Below are 19,400 nucleotides of genomic sequence, written 5' to 3' on the forward strand. Positions count from 1 at the left end.
ATATAAATAATTTTTTCGGTGATACTTTGGAACGGTCCTCGTGTTGCTCGATCGAGATAGCATTTAGCCAGAATAGGAAACGACATCAATGGGATATATTTAAAGGAAATTATTTTAATATCAGGAATATCACACAATGATTTATGAGGATCATTGATGATCGCTTCCTCGAGACGACGATGACGATAGAAGAAAAAATAAAGAGAAAAAGAAAAAGAAAAAGAAAAAAAGAAAAAAAAAAAGAACAAAAAGAACAAATATTTTTCACGACACCGACGTCTTCGAGGAAGCACACACAAACTATACACATACATGTATTACGGTTATTTATTTTGAAATTTTTTTTTCTTTTTTCTTTTTTTTTTTTCTTTAGCTAGCTATGATAAACCCTCGGCCACTCGATTGAATGATGGATATAGCATTTGATTGGTTAGTTTCTTCAGGTAAGAAGGTGATGGTGGTGGTAGTTATGGTTGTGAGAGAGCGGAGGGTGGGGGCTGGGGGCGGGCGTTTAAAGGAAATTTTCTATTTGATTTTGTCGATCGTCTTTTCTATGTTCGAGTCAAACAAATAATTTCGTCATATTTACAAATGATTTTAACGAATAAATTATTTTAAACTAAATTCGATCACATTTTACAATTAAATTCGTAATAATAAACTCGAAAGATATAACGATAAGATTTGTACGAGCGATAATGGATTACGATTACGTTGTATATTTATATAATTTCAATTGACAAATAAATTATTTAATTACAAAATTATAAAACATATATTTATATACGCACATACACACACACACATATATATATATATATGTGTGTGTGTGTGTGTGTGTGTGTGTGTATATAAATTTTAAATATGCAAGTATTTTTGTTTTTTTTTCCTCGAAATATATAAGAATAAATCGATTGAAATTTATAAATAAATAAAACTTAATATGTATGATTAAATTCGTATAAAATTCATTTAATTAATATAATTAATTTCATTATTTCGTGAACGAAAGAAATTTCTTTGATTATTTTTACGACTCGTAAACGAAGAAGAAACGATCGCAAAGAGTGATCATCGTTATCGAAGAAGAAGAAGAAGAAGAAGAAGAAGAAGAAGAGGAAGATAAAAAAAAACAAAACAAACAAATATATATATATATATATATATATATATATATGATCGATCGATGGATCGATAGATCTCAGTATAACGGGGTTGAACTTACCATTTCGGTGGTGAGACTGGCTAGTGCCTCTTCAACGGTCGCTGCAATTCTTCCACCATCTTCGGAACGTTGACTCCCTCTGATTGGCGTAGTTGGACATCCTAAAATTATCGTCAATCATAATAGGTGCAAAAAGATGGTGCCAGGCCTAACAGACCTGTTGTATTTAGCCTCTTATGCGAAGATCTATTTAGCGATCGTGTTGGCAAAAATAGTCGAGTCCAATCTAGCCGTTCTCTAAATTTAAGCATAGATCATTACTTTCGAGGATTTTATCGAACAAAAGATCAAAAATAATTATCCTTATTTTTCCTTTTCCCCAATAATAAATAATCAATTATCGATTATAATCAATATAATAATCAATTAAATACAATGATTTTTTATATAATAATTTTTATATGTCATCCAACATATACAATTGATAAATTATTACATATAATTTGTCAATTATTATCAATCAATAAATAAATGTCAAATCAAATTACATGAAAATATAAGTGACGAAATAATTTTTGTTCAACAATTACCTCGATAGTACAAAGAAATCTTAAAAAAGAAAAAAAAAAAAAAAAAAAAAAAGAAAAAAAAAAGAAAAAAAAAAGAAAAAAAAAGAGAAGAAGAAAAAATGCATTGAAACGAAGAAAAAGAAAGTGCGTTCCTAGCATTGGTGTTGTTAAAGTGTAAGTGAACACGAACACGCGTGTGCGTGTGTGTGTGTATATATATATATATTCGTGTATACGCGTGTTTGTGTTCTCAGCTCTAAAAAACGTGAATGGAGTCAAGCGTGTGTAATATAAAAAGACTTAATAAAAAAAAGTGATGTGCTTAAAAGGCATAATTAGCGTAATAATAGAAAAAATAGTGAATATCGTGGTAAAACTTATCTCTAAACTCGTGGTCGATCCTAAGCGACGATAGATTGCTCGATTAGGGTAAAACATGAAAACTATACAGAATGGACGAAGGTATATACAAAGGGGAACAAAGAAAAAAAAAAAAAAAAAAAAAAAAAAGAAAAGGAAAAAGAAAAAAAGAAACAGATAAAATAGACAGATAACGAACGATAGATCAACAAAGGGAAGAAGAAGAAGAAGAAGAAGAAGATAAATAAAAAGAAAACGAAGAAAAGAAAAATTAGAAAATGTACAGGATTGGGCCAAAGCTTTGTAAATAGGTCAAAGGTTTTTCAACGATTTTCAAAATTAATTAATTTCATTTCCTGACACTCATGGATATATTTGAAGAATATTTTATTTCAGATTGTAAAGTTACAGGATTAGCACGATTAAAATTGTCCGATTAATTGCAAGCGTGAATTGTCATTGAATGGGATATAATTAATTAATTTTAAAAATCATCTAATCAAATTTGGCCTGCTTAAAAACTTTTAGCCCACTCGTACGGTATTAGAGAGGATTTATGAACTAAAAAGAGATAGACTGAGAGATAGAGAGAGAAAGAGAAAAAGAGAGAGAGAGAGAGAGAGAGAGAGAGAGAGAGAGAGAGAAAGAATGAGAGAGTGTCGATCAATTGACCTCTTATTTTCTCTCTCTCTCTCTCTATCTCTCTCTCGCTCTCTTTCTCTGTCTGTCTTTCTTTTTCGTGTCCATTGTTTCTTTCCTTTTTTTTTTTGTTCTCGTTGTAATTTTAATTTGCAATCTTTTTTTTTTTATCCATTTCTCTTCGTAACGTATTTTTACTTTATTGTCGCACTCATTATAGTCGTAGAAAGAAAATAAATCAAATATATACTTTGAGATGCGTACGCGAACAAACACACACAAACATACACAAACACACACATACGTACACACACAAAATATTGATTAATCAATCAGAAATAAGCTAGACAGGGCTAATGAAGGTTATATACGATAATTTAACGTAAGTATATTTTATATTGTATTGTATTTGTATTATATTGTATATCGTATGTATTGTTAAAATCGTGTCAGTACACCTCGAACTCGATTTAGATCGTTTATTATTATTATTATTATTATTATTATTATTAATATCGTTATTATGATTATTTATTTTTTATTTTATATATATATATATATGTATATATATATATTTTTTTTTTCTTCTATTCATATCAATATTACTCTCGAGTATGATTTCGAGAGCGTCCATCGAATAGAAAATATTCGAAATATTTCAAAGTTCTAAATTTTTTTTTCACGTGAACGAATAGTATATATACTTATATACTTTTTTTTTTCTTTTTTTTTTTTTTTTAATATTTCCTTTTCTTCTTTCTTTCTTTTTTTTTCTTTTCCTAATCAAACATGAGATGAAATAAACCGCAAAAACATTATTACAATCATTCTCAAAAGATAGACGCTCTTGATGTGGCAGTTAAATGAACGTCCATTAATGTATTAATTCGATCACACGGGGGGGGGGGGGGGGTGCTCACGAAAGGTGGGTGTTTATGTGAATTAAATATGTTTTCTCCACGCAAAGAATCTACGGACGATAACTTTGAAATACAATTTACAACATATAGACAATAATAGAGATTAGATTTTTAGGCACTGAGATATACTTTTTTTTATGTATTTTATTTATTTTTTTTTTTTCGGAGGAAGGGGAGGGAAGGGAGATTTTTCTTCTTCTCTTGGATTTTTTTTTATCTGCTTTTTTGTTTCTTTTTCTTTTTTTTTTTTTCTTATTCGACAAGAGTTGGAGAGGCGATTGATGTTGCTCATGTTTCTGTTTATTTTTTTGTATCTCCTACGATTTTTCAAATCCTTCTCATTCTTTCATTCTCTCTCTCTCTCTCTCTCTCTCTCTCTCTCTCTCTCTCTCTCTCTCTCATTTTCTCATTTTTTCATTCTCTCCCATTTTCTCGTTCTCTCTCTCTCTTTCTCTCCTGCTATTTTAAAAAAGTAAGTAAATTAACTTAACAGTTTCTCCTACGATTAGAACGAGTTACGAAATTATCCAGGCTAACGATACCTGCAATTATAAAGAGAGAATCAAAGGCAATGGTGATGCATAACATTTTGACGGCTCTTGTTTAAACTCATTTTTGTTTAGGAAAAAAAAAAAAAATATATATATATATGTATGTGTATACATGTAAAAAAAAAAATAATAATAAAAAAAAAAAATAATAATAATAAAATAAAAAAAAATTAACAACAAAGAATTCTAATATATTGAGTATCCATGATGTGTATGCAACGTTACGATTGATTCCTTTCTTTTTTCTTTTTTCTTTTCTTTTTGAAATCTAATCTGTCATTATAATTGACAGTTACAGTTAACTCTATTTGGCAGTAAAATCTAACAAGTTTTTCTTTTCTTTTCTTTTCTTTTTTTTTTATCTACCTAAAAGTATAACACTTCGAGTATGTTAAAAAAAAAAAAAAAAAAAAAAAAAAAAAAAATAGAAGATTAGAAAACGATTGACAATAAGTGTACTTAGAAATTTTATCGGCCAGCAAAGAAAGATTGAACGTAGATTGAATTTGTCGATGGATTTACTCGAAGGGTTAAGCTTTTCGTTTTATTTCGAGCCAAGCATGTTTTTTACTTTTTTTCTAATCGTTGTGTTATTATTTTTCTTCTTCTTTATTATTATTATTATTATTATTATTATTATTATTATTATTACTAATCAGAATTAAATTTATTTAAGATATCGATCGAGATAAGTCTTCCTAAATTTGATAAGAGGAACGACGAACGAACGTGTCACGAGTTTGATAATATCTATGTGTATATCAAAGAATATTTTAATAATAATAAAAATAATAATAATAATAATAAAAATCATAATTGACTATATAATAATAATTATACCTTCTTTCAAATCGAATGACAGAATTCATGGCAAGAGTTGTTTGGATTTAATGTTCACATTAATTCCACTCGTATTAAAATGATTTTGTACGATTTAAGAGGGGAGAAAAAAAACAAGAAAGCAAAGCAAAATAAAAGAAAAAAGGGGAGACGATTTCTAATTCAAATTAAATATAACTAACGTGACACGAGTATTTATAAAAACGAAATATAATATTCGGGCCAATCGTAAACATTTTCTCGTCGATATCCTATTATCATTAATCGATTTAACCGTCATCTCCTTATCAGAGAGAAATTCATGTTAGAAATAGAAGAAAAAAAAAAAAAGATGATAAAAAAGATAAGGAGAATAAGAATAAGAATAAGTAGAAAAAGAAGTAATAAAAGAAGTAGAAAAAGAAGATAGAAGAAGAAGAAGAAGAAGAAGAAGAAGACGACGACGACGATGACGATGACGACGATGACGAGGAGAAAGTAAAGAGAAGACGACGTAGTAGTTGTTGACGAGAGTAGGAGACCATCTTCATGATTTGTAGTAGATGTTGAGGGCGTAGATGAACTTACCTATGTCACCGCTGCTAGAACTTTCGGTGAATGATGGAGTCCCTTCGGTCCACGTTGGGGTTGATCCCTCGGCACTACCTGCTGGTGGTGTCCACGTTAAACCTCCACCACCACGACTGCTACCACCACTTTCAACGCTCAGAGATGATTTTGTCTCCCTACCACCGCTACCACCACTACCACTTCCACTACTCTCCAAGTGTACGTCCGATATACTAAGAACAAAGATTACGTTTACGTTTATTATTCATATGCACATATATATATATATATATATATATATATATATATATATATATATATATATATATATAGTATATAGTACTATGTATATAGAGTTTTTATATTCTATATATTATATCAATATTAACTATAATACTGATATTATATTATGCTATATAATAAAAATGTTGAATATACATATATATATATACATATATATATATATATATATATATATATAACAATTTAATATATAATAATATGATATATATATATTATAATATTAAATTAATTAATATTTAAGTTAATATAATTATTAATAATTTCATTTAATTTCATTTAATTAGTATCACTTTAATCGATACGCAAAACGCGTAATTATTTTTGCACTAACCTAATATATATATATATATATATATATATATATATATATATATATATATATATATATATATAAAATATCACATATTAAATTGCACAATAAAATTTTACATACTAAGAATTATATATATATATATATATAAAAAGAGAAAAAAGAAGAAAAAAAAGAACAATCAGATCCTTAATTCTCTGAATAAAATTTCTTACCTCACAGCATCCTGACTGGTTTTAGTAAGAGTAACATGATGGACGACCTTGTTTTGCTTGGAATGGGCACTGCTCAGACTGCTGGTAAGTATACTTGTAGTAACAGCTTGCTGTAGGTGACCACCAGAAGCCAATGTCTGGTCGTTCGAGCGGACTGCATCGTCAAAAGGCGGGGGCGGGGTGGAACAGGTAGAGGGAAGGGTGCCACCTACAAAAAGCGCAACTACAATTAGCGACTAATGAATACTGAATATTCTGCTATTCTCCTCGGGCATCTTGGTTTTTTCCCCCCACCCTTTTCTTTTTTCAACTTTTCTAATTTTTTTTCTTTTTTTCTTTCTTTCCTAGCTGCCCTCTCTAAACGGGAGCATTTGTGAGCGACGTGGTTGAATTATTTTCTCTTTGAAAATATTTTGGGAATATTTTCAGTGAACGTCGGGCGGTAAAAGAGTGATGGGTGGGAGGGGATGAAGATTAGAATTAGATTTTGACGTTTTTTTTTTGTTTTAATCGTAAGCAGGTAGGTGAACGTGAAATCATAAGGATTATGGATATCAATAAAATTCTGAGTGAATTTTTTTCTCTCTTGTTTTTTTTTTCTTTCTTTCTTTCTTTCTTCAATCGTACAAGAAATCGTTCGTGTAAAACGAATCGAAAGCTTTTTTTGGAAAAAAATAAAAAAATAAAAAAAAAGAAAAAAAGAAGAAAAGAAAAAAAAGATCTTTTCGAAGGATAAAAGAAAAATATTAAAGTGAATATACGAAAAAATCGAGAGAGAGAGAGAGAGAGAGAGAGAGAGAGAGAGAGAGAGAAAATAAACGGAAACAAAAACAAAAAGGTAGGTATTCGAAAAAGTTGTTTCTTTTTCTTTTTTTTTCCTTTTTCTTTTCTTTTTCAGTCTAGACTTTTGTACTTATATACTACGCAGGCAGGATTATATATCATAATAAAATGAAATATTTCTAACTAAGGAAACAAATCTTGGAGATAAGAGGGGATGATACTGCGATTAAAAAGAGGGTGGGAACATTCTAATCGCGTGAACGTCCCTTTCTTCATCTCCGTAAATACAAATGTATAATATACACACACACACACGTACACACGCACACACAAAGAGATAATAATACCAAGCCAAAACTCGAAGCAAACAATGCCAAGCGCAAGCTACTATCAAAGACGACGATCATGTATATGTATATAAATATAATATATATATATATATATATATATATATATATATATATATATACATGTATTTTTTCATATATATAAATATATATATATATATGTATAGTATACTCAAAAGAGGGATTGAGCTAAACAGGCAAATATACGAGATCCTAAAGCATGCAAAAGGATATGTATACTTCGAAGAGAGTCGAACACAGAGAAAAAAAAATAAAAAAAAAATTGCACACAATCGGTGTCGTTTCCTCGACTTTTTATTGTTATCTTAATGTTTTATTATTATTATTATTATTATTATTATTATTATTATTATTATTTATTTATTTATTTATTTATTTACTTCGTCAAACGAAAATCGATAGGCCTCGGTCGATGTCTCAATATCGACGTTCCGAGCTTGAAGAATTCAAAAGGAAAGATAATAATGGTGGTCGGGGTGGGTAGTTGGAAACGGAGTGGTAATAGTGAATGAGGCTGACAAGGTCCAAAATTTGTGTTAAAACGAAATTGTGTTGTTTCATTTGCCGTCAAATTCGTCCTTGTTTTTTTTTGCGGGAAACAAAAAAAAAAAGGAAAAAAAAAGCCCTAACTGTACTATTGTTACAGTGGTATCGAGAGGAACAACTATCATAGACAACGATAAACACGTTAAAGAAAGAAACTCGAATTGAAAAAAAAAAAAATGTAGAGTGTGAGAGAGAGTGATAGATAGATAGATAGATAGATAGACAGATAGATAGATAGATAGATAGATAGATAGAGATAGAGATAGAGAGAGAGAGAGAGAGAGAGAGAGAGAGAGAGAGAGAGAGAGAGAGAAAGAGATAGATGAGATGCAGAGATGGATGTAATTCGAAAGTAAGAAAATAATTTTTTTTGTGTATGTGTATGTGTATGTTTATGTGTGTGCGTGTGTATGTGTCCGCGTTTATCGACATGCAGAAACAAAGAATCGTGTAAGGTGTTGTCGTCCTTCATCATCATCGTCATCTTTAACATTTCAAACGATCTGATTGGGCCTAGTCGTATAAGTGACGTGTTTTTTTGTAACCGTGCAAAAACGAATAATTCGGTTTCAATATGTCGGATCTGTTCGCACTTGTACGATCCATATGCTCGATCGAGGTCAAATTTTGATCACGACGAACAGTTGTCCGATCCTGTTCAGTTTTCATCGTCGTCGTCCTTGACTCTTTTCTAATAAATTCAATGGGGAATGTATCGTCCAATCGATGATCTTTCGAACTGGTAGAGACAACCGATAGATCGATGATCTTCTTGTTTTTATCGAATTTCTTATCGATCCGATCGTAATCTTTCAATTGTTGACGATAAGACTTTTGTATATCGAAGGATTCCGTAGTAACATCGACGTAACTACTCGACGAACAACACGGATCCTTTTTCAAGGACACTTTTTCTTTAATATCATCTAAGTCACGATCAATCTGTTTCAATGACAATACCGGTTGAGGAGCTAATCTCTTTTTCCTTTTGATCGATCTTTCCTTGATCCTTTTTAACAATCTACTTTCCTTCTTAACATCTATGATCTTTTTCGAAGGATTTTCATAATAGTTCTTCGTTGGAAGATCATTCGTAGATTCAATCGTAAGTCTCTCAATGGAATCAATAATTTTTATCGGAGATCGTGATCTATAAATTGATTTAACTTTCGATCTGTCCCGCTGTGTCAATGCCGTGATCGTACCGATCGAACTATCGATCTCCTTTTTTTTACGTTTCATTCTTTCGTTATAAGTTTCCGAATGTTTTTTATCCTTACGCGACATCTTGTAATTCATAAGATCATCCCTTCTGGTTGGATTTATGAAATAAGTGAACTTTTCTGTGTGATCGATCTTATCCTCGATCGGTTCATAAACCTCTCTGATGATATTTGATTTCATCGTTAAGTCGTGTAACGTAGACTTGTATCTTCCTCTTTCGGGTCTGAATGGATAAGGACTTGTCCTGATGACGTAATTATCATTGACCTTTTCAACGCTAACAAATTCCTCATCCTCGTAAATTTGTCCCTCATGTATATCCTCGACGATGAAACCCCTGTCTCGAACGAGTCCATCGACGAGGGTTAAGTTATCACGGTAGGTTGGTAAAAATGTCGGAGTGGATGCACGTGCATGCAACGTTTCGTAGGTCACGGCCGACATTATTGATGCACGGTTGTAATTGTTGTTGTTGTTGGTGCTGATGGTAGTTGTAGTAGTGATGGTTGTGGTAGTGGTGGTAAAAATGCTTGTGGAGGTGTCGATAGTAGTAGTAGTAGTAGTAGTAGTAGTAGTAGTAGTAGTAGTAGTAGTAGCAGTAACAGTAGCGGTAGAAGTAGTAGTAGTAGTAGTAGTAGTAGTAGTAGTAGTAGTACTGTAAGGTAAGGGACGGTGATGCAGGATAGTTGAACTTTCATGCAAGCGATATTGTCTGCTCGTGATTAGGGCTGCTTCGTCACCTCGGCTGGAAGTTATAGAAGACGAGGAGGTTGTGGCAGGTGGTCCAGGTGATCTGGCAGACCTAGACCCAGAGCCTCTAGGTGGTACAGGTGGTGGAACCTTTCCGGAAGGCACCAAATTTGGATTAGGAGGACTAGCTGCACTTCTGCCCTTTAAAACGGCTGGATAAGTGGTCGTTCCTGCGCCAGCTCCTGCTCCTACTCCTGTCGTCGTTGATGTTGCCGCTGCTGACGACGATGATTTCCCAATAACACCGATACCCAAAGCGTTTTGTTCTTGATGAGGAATGGCCTGTCCGGTGATGCTCAAGGCCAATGGCGGTGGACTCACTGAACCAGTTGGTAGATTGACAGGAGTCGATGTAGCGATCGGGATCGAACCACTCGAAATGACCGTGCTTGTGGTAGTAGAGGCCGCGATATCCGTTGGGCTCCCTGTTTCGTCCAATTCGAGATTGTTGTTGTTGATCGCGACGAAAGTTTTTTGTAATTTTTTTTTTTTCCGGTGCCGTCGATAGGAACGTTGTTGTCCGAGACGACGTAGCATTCGTAGGGTTCATGACGATAGAAGGGTTGGAGTGGTGGTAGTAGGTCGGACATAGAGATAGATAGATAGAGAAAGAGAGAGAAAGAGAGAGAGAGAGAGAGAGAGAGAGAAAGAGAGAAAAAAGAAAAAGAATATAGAGAAAAGCTGAATGAGACTGATCATATGATACGTTCGTCGAGCGATGCAAACACCATTTCTCGTATCGTTTTGCGAAAAAAAAAAAAAAAAAAAAATAAAAAACAAAATAAAAAAAAAAAAGAATTATTTCATTCGATTGCCTTATTGACAAATGAAACGAATTCTCTCGACATGATCCTTGATGATCATCAATACAAGTTTTCGTATTAAAACATATTACATGTATGTACTAGCTATTGATACGACAAATCTTAGTGGCATCGCTCGTTCTTTTTTTTCTCTATTATTTTTTTGTTTTTTGTTTCATAGTTTCATAAATATGAATGATGGTATGAATTGAAAAAGAAAGAAAAAAACAAAAAACAAAAAACAAAAAAAAAAAACGAAACAAAAAAGAAAGAAAAATTATTATTATTATTATTATTATAAGTTCCATCGAGAAACAAAATTACTTCGAAACGAGAGACGATTTGTAATACTTCTTTTTTCTCACTATAAAAAAAGAAAAAAAAAGAAAAAAAAATAAAAAAGAAAAGAAAAGAACACGAATATCTCATAAAAAAAGAAAAAAGGAAAAAAGAAAATTGAAGGATAGAGAGAGAGAGAGAGAGAGAGAGAGAGAGAGAGAGAGAGAGAGAAGAGAGAATCAGAGATTACGAAGTAATTGAGATCGTGTGAAACTCACCGGGCTTCGTGGGTGACGTAGCATGCATTGTCGAGGTTCCCATTGCCGCCACCGCTAAACCACCATACAACACCATATACCATTACCGTAATTAAAGCAAACTGCTGCTTTTTTCTTTTTTTTTCTTTTTTTTTTTCTTCTTTTTTTTTTTACGTCCACAATCGGACAGAGACAATTTATTTTATTATTTCTATATCTATCTCTTTATTTATTTATTTTCGAACATTCATTATCGTTGTCGTCTTTGTCCTCGTCGTCGATATATCATAAAATTTATTCTCTGTCCAATCGTTTGTTGCTCCTATTAACTTTTTCCCGATAATATTATTTAGAGATAATCCCAAGATTCGAGGAAGGGACGTTCGTAATGCCAAGGAAAAAAAAAGAACGAAAAACAAAATGAAAAACAAAAAAAAAACAAAAAATAGAAGAAGAAAGAAGAAAATAAAAGAAAAAAAAAAAAAAAAGAAGAAAAAACAGAGGGTCGACGTAATTCAAAAATTGCTCGCATTCGATTGAGATTCATGGTCAAAAAGAAAAAAGAAGAAAAAAAAAAAAAATAAAAAGTAAATAAAGAAAGAAAAAAAAAAAGAGAAAAAAGCTATGCATAGGTGGTTCCTTGCAAAATAGGCCAATGAAATGTGCTGGAATGCGAGGCCAGGAAGGGGGGGAGGCTGATGGTGGTGCGAGGAAGGGTGGTAACGACAAAGATAAAGGGCGAGCAAAAAAAAAAAAAAAAAAAAGAATAAAAAAAGGACAAAAATGTCGACGTGATGGCATAAACGTGGGACTAAAGTATAATCATTATCGAACGAATTTAAATTCATGATGGGAATAAGTGTGAGGAGGAAGAGGAGGAGAAGGAGGAAATGCGTTAATAGAGAAAAAAATTATAATCTAAAGTGAACAGAATGGAAATGCATCGTCAAAACGATTCAATGTGAAAATTTAAGGATGGGATTGAGAAGAGGGGAGGAGTGAGGGCGGGTGGGAAGGTATGGAGAATGGATGTGGAGAGGAACGATAACATTAGTTGATAATTTATGACGAGGAGAGTTCACAAATTTTGACATATAAATTTTGGAAAAAAAAAAAAGAACAAAATCAAAATACGTACACATCGATGTTCTTTCGTTTTCGTTTTCTTTTTCTGTTTCTTTTTTTATTAGTCTTCGATATGTTTCTCTTTTTCGTTTTCCACGAAAGGGCTCTCTTCTGGGATGTTTAAAAGAGTGCTTCTAAAGCTTCATGGAGGAGATGGATGGGGATAGAAAGAGATAGAGATAGAGATAGAGAGAGAGAGAGAGAGAGAGAGAGGAAGAGAAGGTATTGGGTAAGGAAGGATTTTCTTTTTCTTTTTTCTTTTCTTTTGGAAGGGATTCACATAGGAAGGTTCTTGTGGGATTCACATAGGGTGGTATTATCTCTTATCCTTAGCGCAGAAATTCTTCTCGAAGATATCTTATTTCGGGATGGTTGTGAAGGTTTTGGATATTGGTAGTAGTAACGTGGTGGGAATGCCGCATCTAAGTTTTTTACTGCCCTCTTCGCTGTGCTTTGCTAATATCATGTATGTGATATATTTATATATAAATATATATATATATATATATATATATATATATATATATAATAGCGCAAAGCTATAGAGATATTATAATATTCGTCAACTTAAAGTTTCATACGTTGATTTATTACGACATATGTAATAATAAATAAATAATTCGTATTATGATTTTTTTTTTTTTTTTTTGGAACGTTTCGCGTCAAAAAATATTTCTAGATCGTAAACTATGATAAATCACGATGATTAATTTACAATCTTATAAGTCACGTCGTTAATTATCCATATAAAAGGTTGATGTGACATTAAAAAGAAAAAGAAAAAAGAAAAAAAAAAAAGAAAAAGAAATTACTATGTGCATAAATTTCAGATGGCTTTTCTTTATGAAGGATATTCTCTTGTTTTTTCTTTTTTTTTCTTTCTCTCTCTCACCATTTTTTTTTTTTTTTTTTTTTTTTAATAACAAGAAAAAATACATAAAAAAAAAGACTGACTATATGACACATAAAGAAAAAGTTCTGAACGTTCCAAAAATCAACATAGACTTTTTTTATGATCTTTGATAATCGATTAATTTCGAGCATCTTTTTCACGCTGAAACTCTCATGATTTATTTCGATCAATCGCACGGTATTGTATATCTTTAATTAATTAAATTTCACTTGATCAATAAAACAAAAAAAAAAAAAAAAAAAAAAAAAAAAAAAGAAAAAATGAAAACGTTTCAACGTGAAAACAAATGTCTCTCGTTTGGCGGCGTGTCCCGAAAAGCGTAGAGAAAAAAAGATCTTCGATAAAATAGAAATATTTCGGCAATTCTCAATTGTGATATAATAATAAGAAAGAAAAGAAAAAGAAAATAGAATAATAATAATGATCGATCGAAAACTATGATCGATTATGATGGCTTTGGACTTACCGGTCGAATCGAAGTCACCCTCTAATGGCCTCAATGGCCTCGTTATACTTTTTCTCTTCGAGGGGGAATGTTTCAGTGCTGCAACACAAAACACAAAATTTGTTGTGATCACACGTACGACTTTTACAATCCTTATTAACTCTGTTAGAAATAAAACATCCATTTGATGATGATAATAATAATAATAATAATAATAATAATAATAATAATAATAATAATAATAATAATAATAATACTAATAATAATACTAATAATAATACTAATAATAATAACAATAATAATACTAATAATAATAATAATAATAATAATAATAATAATAATAATAATAATAATAATAATAATAATAATAATAATAATAATAATACTAATAATAATAATAATAACAATAATAATCATAATAATAACCATAATAATAATAATAGTACCTTGTATATAAACCGAAACGATTAATAATAAAATTGGATTAAATGTTAAGGGAAGGTGCCTGTTTAACGAGGAAGGTACCACTGATTTGTACGCTACTGAAGCTGGTATCATCAGTACCGTAGCAAGTATCATTTTTATTTCTATTTTTCTTTTTCTTCAAATTACTTTTTTTTCCACCTCGCTACAGCACTGATCACTAAGGACTATGATATATTTATAATAATATACGTATAATATCTAAGTCTTCCTTGCCTTTCGTTTTCTTTCTTTCTTTTTTTTTTCTTTTTTTTTTTGTTTTTTTTTTTTCTTTCAAATATTTCATCTTTTCAATATTTTCCTTCTATCTAATACGTGAATTATAATATGAGAAACCAAACTACGTATTCAAGCCGACACAACATCTAAAGAGAAGCCTTTTATCTCTCTCTAACAAATGCTTTTCTCTTCTAACAATGAATCATTCTAATCTAACGATAAAATGTGTTTCATAGTAAAATTTTTCTAATGATTTTCTTTTTTTTGTTCTTTTTTTTTTTCCTTTGTTATTAAACTTCTACGTGTCTGGTTACATGCCTTGTGTGTTCATTTTTATATTTTTTAATCGTCACATATATATATATATAATGACGATTAAAAAACAATTTTTATACATATAGATACAGTATACTTATACATATGTATATATACGTACGTACGTGATCGTGAACGTCCGTCAAAAAATTTCCTAAAATACAGCGAATCGTATATATCCGCTATTGTTATTATTATTATTCATTTATTTTTCCATAATAATCATCGTTGACATTTTCAATAGGGGCTGAGGTGGGGGGTGCGGGGTGGTTATGTCTAAGCCAAACTAATGTACGATATTGAAGATTTAAAAAAAAAAAAGAAGAAAAAAAAGAGAAAAAAAGAAAAGAAAAAAAAAAACAACAATCAAATCTCGCGCACGTCGGTAAAAGCAATTTTGTGGATGAAAAAAAAAAAAAAAAAAAAAGGAAAAGAAAATAATAAAAAAGAAAGAGTACAAAAAAATATTGAAAAATAAAAAAGAAGGAACTATGCTAAGTTGATTGGTCACTGGTCCGTACTATATAATATATATATATATTATTTTTTTTTTCGTTTTGCCCGATTCAAGATATGGGAATGATCTTGTGGATCACTCCTGTGGGAAGGATCTATTGTTCGTCCTTATCTCGATGCGTTGCGTTACTATTCAAGAGCTTTGTGCAGTGTTTTGAAAAGTTTCAGGGGAAAGAAAGAAAAAAAAAAAGAAGAAGGAAAAGAGTACTAATAAATAGAAGAAGATGGAGAGATAGAGACAGAAAGGTACATGTATATATATATATATATAAATATAAAAAAAAAAATAGATCGATTAGAAAAAAGATAGAAAAGGGTAGATATACAAGAACACGGATCAAAAGTTTCTGAGTGATTAATTAAAGATTATTAATCTTTCTTTTTCTTTTTATTTTTTTATTTTTCACACCAATTTCGTTTTCTTCATATTGTAAAATTGTACGATTAGAAACTTTTGTCTTGTCCTTGCATATCAAAACATCATCAAAAGCGGTTCGCACGATCGCACGCGACTGTAATCACATTGAAAGCTACAAAGATCAATAAATAGATCAACAAATAGATCTAACGAGATATAATACACGACACGTTCTAGATCGAAGTAAACATGCGATTGATAAATTAATTATCCTTCGATCTTTATTCTAATGTCATATGAATTAGTTTCGTCACGTGCCGTGATTTCAATAAATAAACACACACAAATAATACATCGTAAATATACACGCACATATTACGAACGAATTTTTAAATTGTTTAGAAAATTTTTCATCGGCAATGTGCATGTCTCATAATAAAATTAATTAAGATGACAATATTATAGAATTATTACGAACGTTCTCCTCTATTAACCTAATGGATTAACGTAAGTATTATTAATTAATTATTTCATTAATTAATTATAAGGGGGGAAAAAAAGGAAAAAGGGGGAAAAAAGCAACACTTAGACAAACACGAAGGATTGAAAATACATTGGTACGACTATAACACATTTTTAATTTAAAAATATTCAAGGCATTCATTAACGATATAAAAAAGATCGAAGAAATGCAAATATGTGTGTGTATAAACACATACACACACGCACGCACACGCACGAATGCACATATACGCATGTGTTCTCAAAGAATCATAAATTAAAGTTTCACGCGAAATGTTTTAATAAAAAATAATTAATTTGATCGAATAGGAGGATTAAGAAGTACATAAAGTATGACAAAAAAAAAACAAAAATAGAGAAAATTTTGAAAAGCCATTATTTGTACGAGTTATTGTATGTGCATCGAACAAAAGTGAATCTATCTATGTATTTTCATTAAAAAAAGTAAAAAAAAAAAAAAGAAAAATTAGAAATAAAAATAAAATTTTTTTTTTTTTTTTTTTTTTTTTTTTTTTTTTTAAACATTTTGTTCGGAAAAAAAGAAACAATACGGGATTATACACATACGCACACACAAACACGGACACACACACAAGCACGCACGCACAAAAGCGAAAGTGTGAATAAAGGAATAAACGTTACGGACTATCGTACAAGTTAGAAAAAGGAAGAAGAAAAATAAAGAAAAAATAATAGATAAAAAAAAAAAAAGAATTAAAAGTAAAAAAAAAAAAAAAAAAAAATAAAGAAATCGAAAAGAAGAGAAAAAGTGAAGAAGAGAGAAAAAGAACTCGATCGAAAAAATATATATATAAAAAAAAAAAAAAATTGAGGAAAAAAAAAAGAAAAAAAATAAAAAGGAAAAAAAAAGAAGAGGAAATAAATAAATAAATAAATGAATAAATAATTAATTAAAAGATGTTGAAATAGACAGACGGACCAACAGAGACAGACAGAGTTACCTATGTAGCTGGTGACGAGGTTACGGAATTTGCGATGGTTCCCCTTAATCTCAGGCAGGTCCACTTTTCGTATTCGAGTTTTCGAGTTTCGATCGGTAGCAGATCAGGTCAGATCAGGTTCATTTGGGGTCGACACGGAAAGAAGTGCACGGGACACAGAGAAACATCAACATTTAGCTGATTCCGTATTCGGTTCATGGCAAAATCATTTTAACAAACATAAAGTACGCTTTCATTTATCCCGATTATATTCTTTTCTATTTTATCAATTTTCTTTTTTTCTTCTTTAAAAGTAACAAAAATTTTTTATTCCGAAAAAAAAAAAAAAAACAAAAATAGAGAGAGAGAGAGAGAGAGAGAGAGAAAGAAAGAGAGAGAGAGAGAGAGAGAGAGAGAGAATGAGAGAAAGAATAAAAGACATATTAAAGCGAGGAATTTGGTATTTTGGTTTAACAAATCTCTACGAAGTATTTTGAAAAAAGAAACAAAAAAAAAAAAAAGAAAAAAAAGATATATATAAATATATAAATAAATTAATAAATAAATGAAAAAAAAATATAAATTATCTGTTGGATAAATACGTCGTCTTTCGATAGAAAAATATAGATATGTAAAATAGATACAGAGAGAACATTCGCACGCTTTAATAAAAAAAAAAAAAAAAAAAAAAAAAACCATTTCGCGTGTTTGATGAGCGTAAGTATTAATTTGTCTATTTCTTTTTTCTTTATTTTTGTTTGTCGGCTTTCTCTGCTAATTTCCTTTTCCTTTTTTTCATTTTTAAATATAAAAGCGAGGAAGTACGAAGAGCAGTTTGTTTTTGCTTTTTTTTTTTTTTTTTTTTTTTTCGAAGAGCCGTCCCACGTTGTGTCTTTTCTCCGAAACCTATTTACTTTTTAAACAACACTGTACATCTGTTTTGAAAAATGATACAACACAATTTGTATATGTATGTATATATATATATATATATATATATATATATAAAAATATATATATATATATATATGCATATATAGATAGTTAAATAGAGATAGAGATAGAGAGAGAGAGAGAAATATATATATATATATATATATATAGATATATGTATACACAGGGTGATCGAAAAATTTTTAAGCAAATTAAAAGTTACTATGTGATTTCAAATATCAATCGATTTCTTTCGTGATCTTTTATTAGAATATAATGCAATTAGGCTTTTGATTTGACATATTAGTATTGTAGTTTGACGATCTGAAAGAAAGAAAATAAAAAGAGGAAACAGTAATTAAAAAACGAAATAAAAACTTGGCCTGAAAATTTTCGAAAAAAAAAAGAAAGAAAGAAAAGAAAAAAAAAAGAAAAGAAAAGACAAAAAAAAAGAAAAGAAAAGAAAAAAAGTAATCGATTGTTAAAATCATCTAGGAACTTTCGGTTCATCCTGTGTATATATATTTACGTCAACGGAGAGGCGAAGATGTAAAGAAAAGAAAAAAAAAAAAAAAAAAAAAAAAAAAAAAAAAAAGAAAAAACAAAAAAAAAAAACCCTAAACGTATCGTACGAAAAACACAAACAACGAACACATCGCAAGAAATATACAATAATTATCGAAGGCTGTATGCAAGGTGTATAAAATGCGAATGATGACTGATAATGATGATGACCATGATGAAGATGATGATGACGATGATGACGATGATGATGATAATGATGATGACGATGACGACGACGATGATGTGCGTGCAAAATTCACGTGATTAGAAAGAAAAGGAAGAAAGAATGAAAGAAAGGAAAACAAAGAAAAAAATTAGAAAAGAATTAAAATAAAAGAGAAAAAAATATTTATATATATATATATATATATATATATATATATTTAGAGATAGATTAGAACGGCAACGAAAGATATACTAGGTGAGAATATGATACAAGTTAACACAGAAAATAATTACGATTAGTTAATCAGTATAATATGCATAGGGATATAGAGTTTAGCGTTTGCTATTTTTTTTTTTCATTTTTTTTATTTTTGTTAATAATTTAATTCGATAGGAGAAAAAAGAAAAGAAAAGAAAAAAAAAGGCAATGAGAACGATAAAGAAATAAAGTGTGAGACCGTAGTAATAAT

General features: G+C 30.2%; 1 protein-coding gene across 14 annotated transcripts in view; it reads right to left on the reverse strand.

The window, feature by feature from the left end:
- Positions 1 to 19,400, reverse strand: part of LOC124423164 (phosphatidylinositol 4-phosphate 5-kinase type-1 alpha) — a 49,828-nt gene that overhangs the window by 13,173 nt on the left and 17,255 nt on the right. For 6 of the 14 annotated variants that reach the window (XR_006942021.1, XM_046960635.1, XM_046960626.1 and 3 more), the window contains exons 11-17: positions 17,290 to 17,352; positions 13,936 to 14,013; positions 11,453 to 11,506; positions 10,083 to 10,517; positions 6,422 to 6,629; positions 5,612 to 5,826; positions 1,226 to 1,326 (exon numbers count right to left, since the gene is read on the reverse strand). Coding sequence is in view for 13 of the 14 variants with exons in the window: in XM_046960635.1 (XP_046816591.1) it covers positions 1,226 to 1,326; positions 5,612 to 5,826; positions 6,422 to 6,629; positions 10,083 to 10,517; positions 11,453 to 11,506; positions 13,936 to 14,013; positions 17,290 to 17,352 (1,154 nt within the window). In the remaining variant the exon portion in view is untranslated. Of the gene's footprint in view, positions 1 to 1,225; positions 1,327 to 3,885; positions 4,196 to 5,611; positions 5,827 to 6,421; positions 6,630 to 10,082; positions 10,518 to 11,452; positions 11,507 to 13,935; positions 14,014 to 17,289; positions 17,353 to 19,400 lie in introns of those variants that run through there. The other 8 variants (XM_046960629.1, XM_046960631.1, XM_046960636.1 and 5 more) reach the window with 7 other exon arrangements.

This window comes from Vespa crabro, chromosome 3 (genome assembly GCF_910589235.1).
Source record: "Vespa crabro chromosome 3, iyVesCrab1.2, whole genome shotgun sequence".
Classification (NCBI taxonomy): Eukaryota; Metazoa; Arthropoda; class Insecta; order Hymenoptera; family Vespidae; genus Vespa; species Vespa crabro.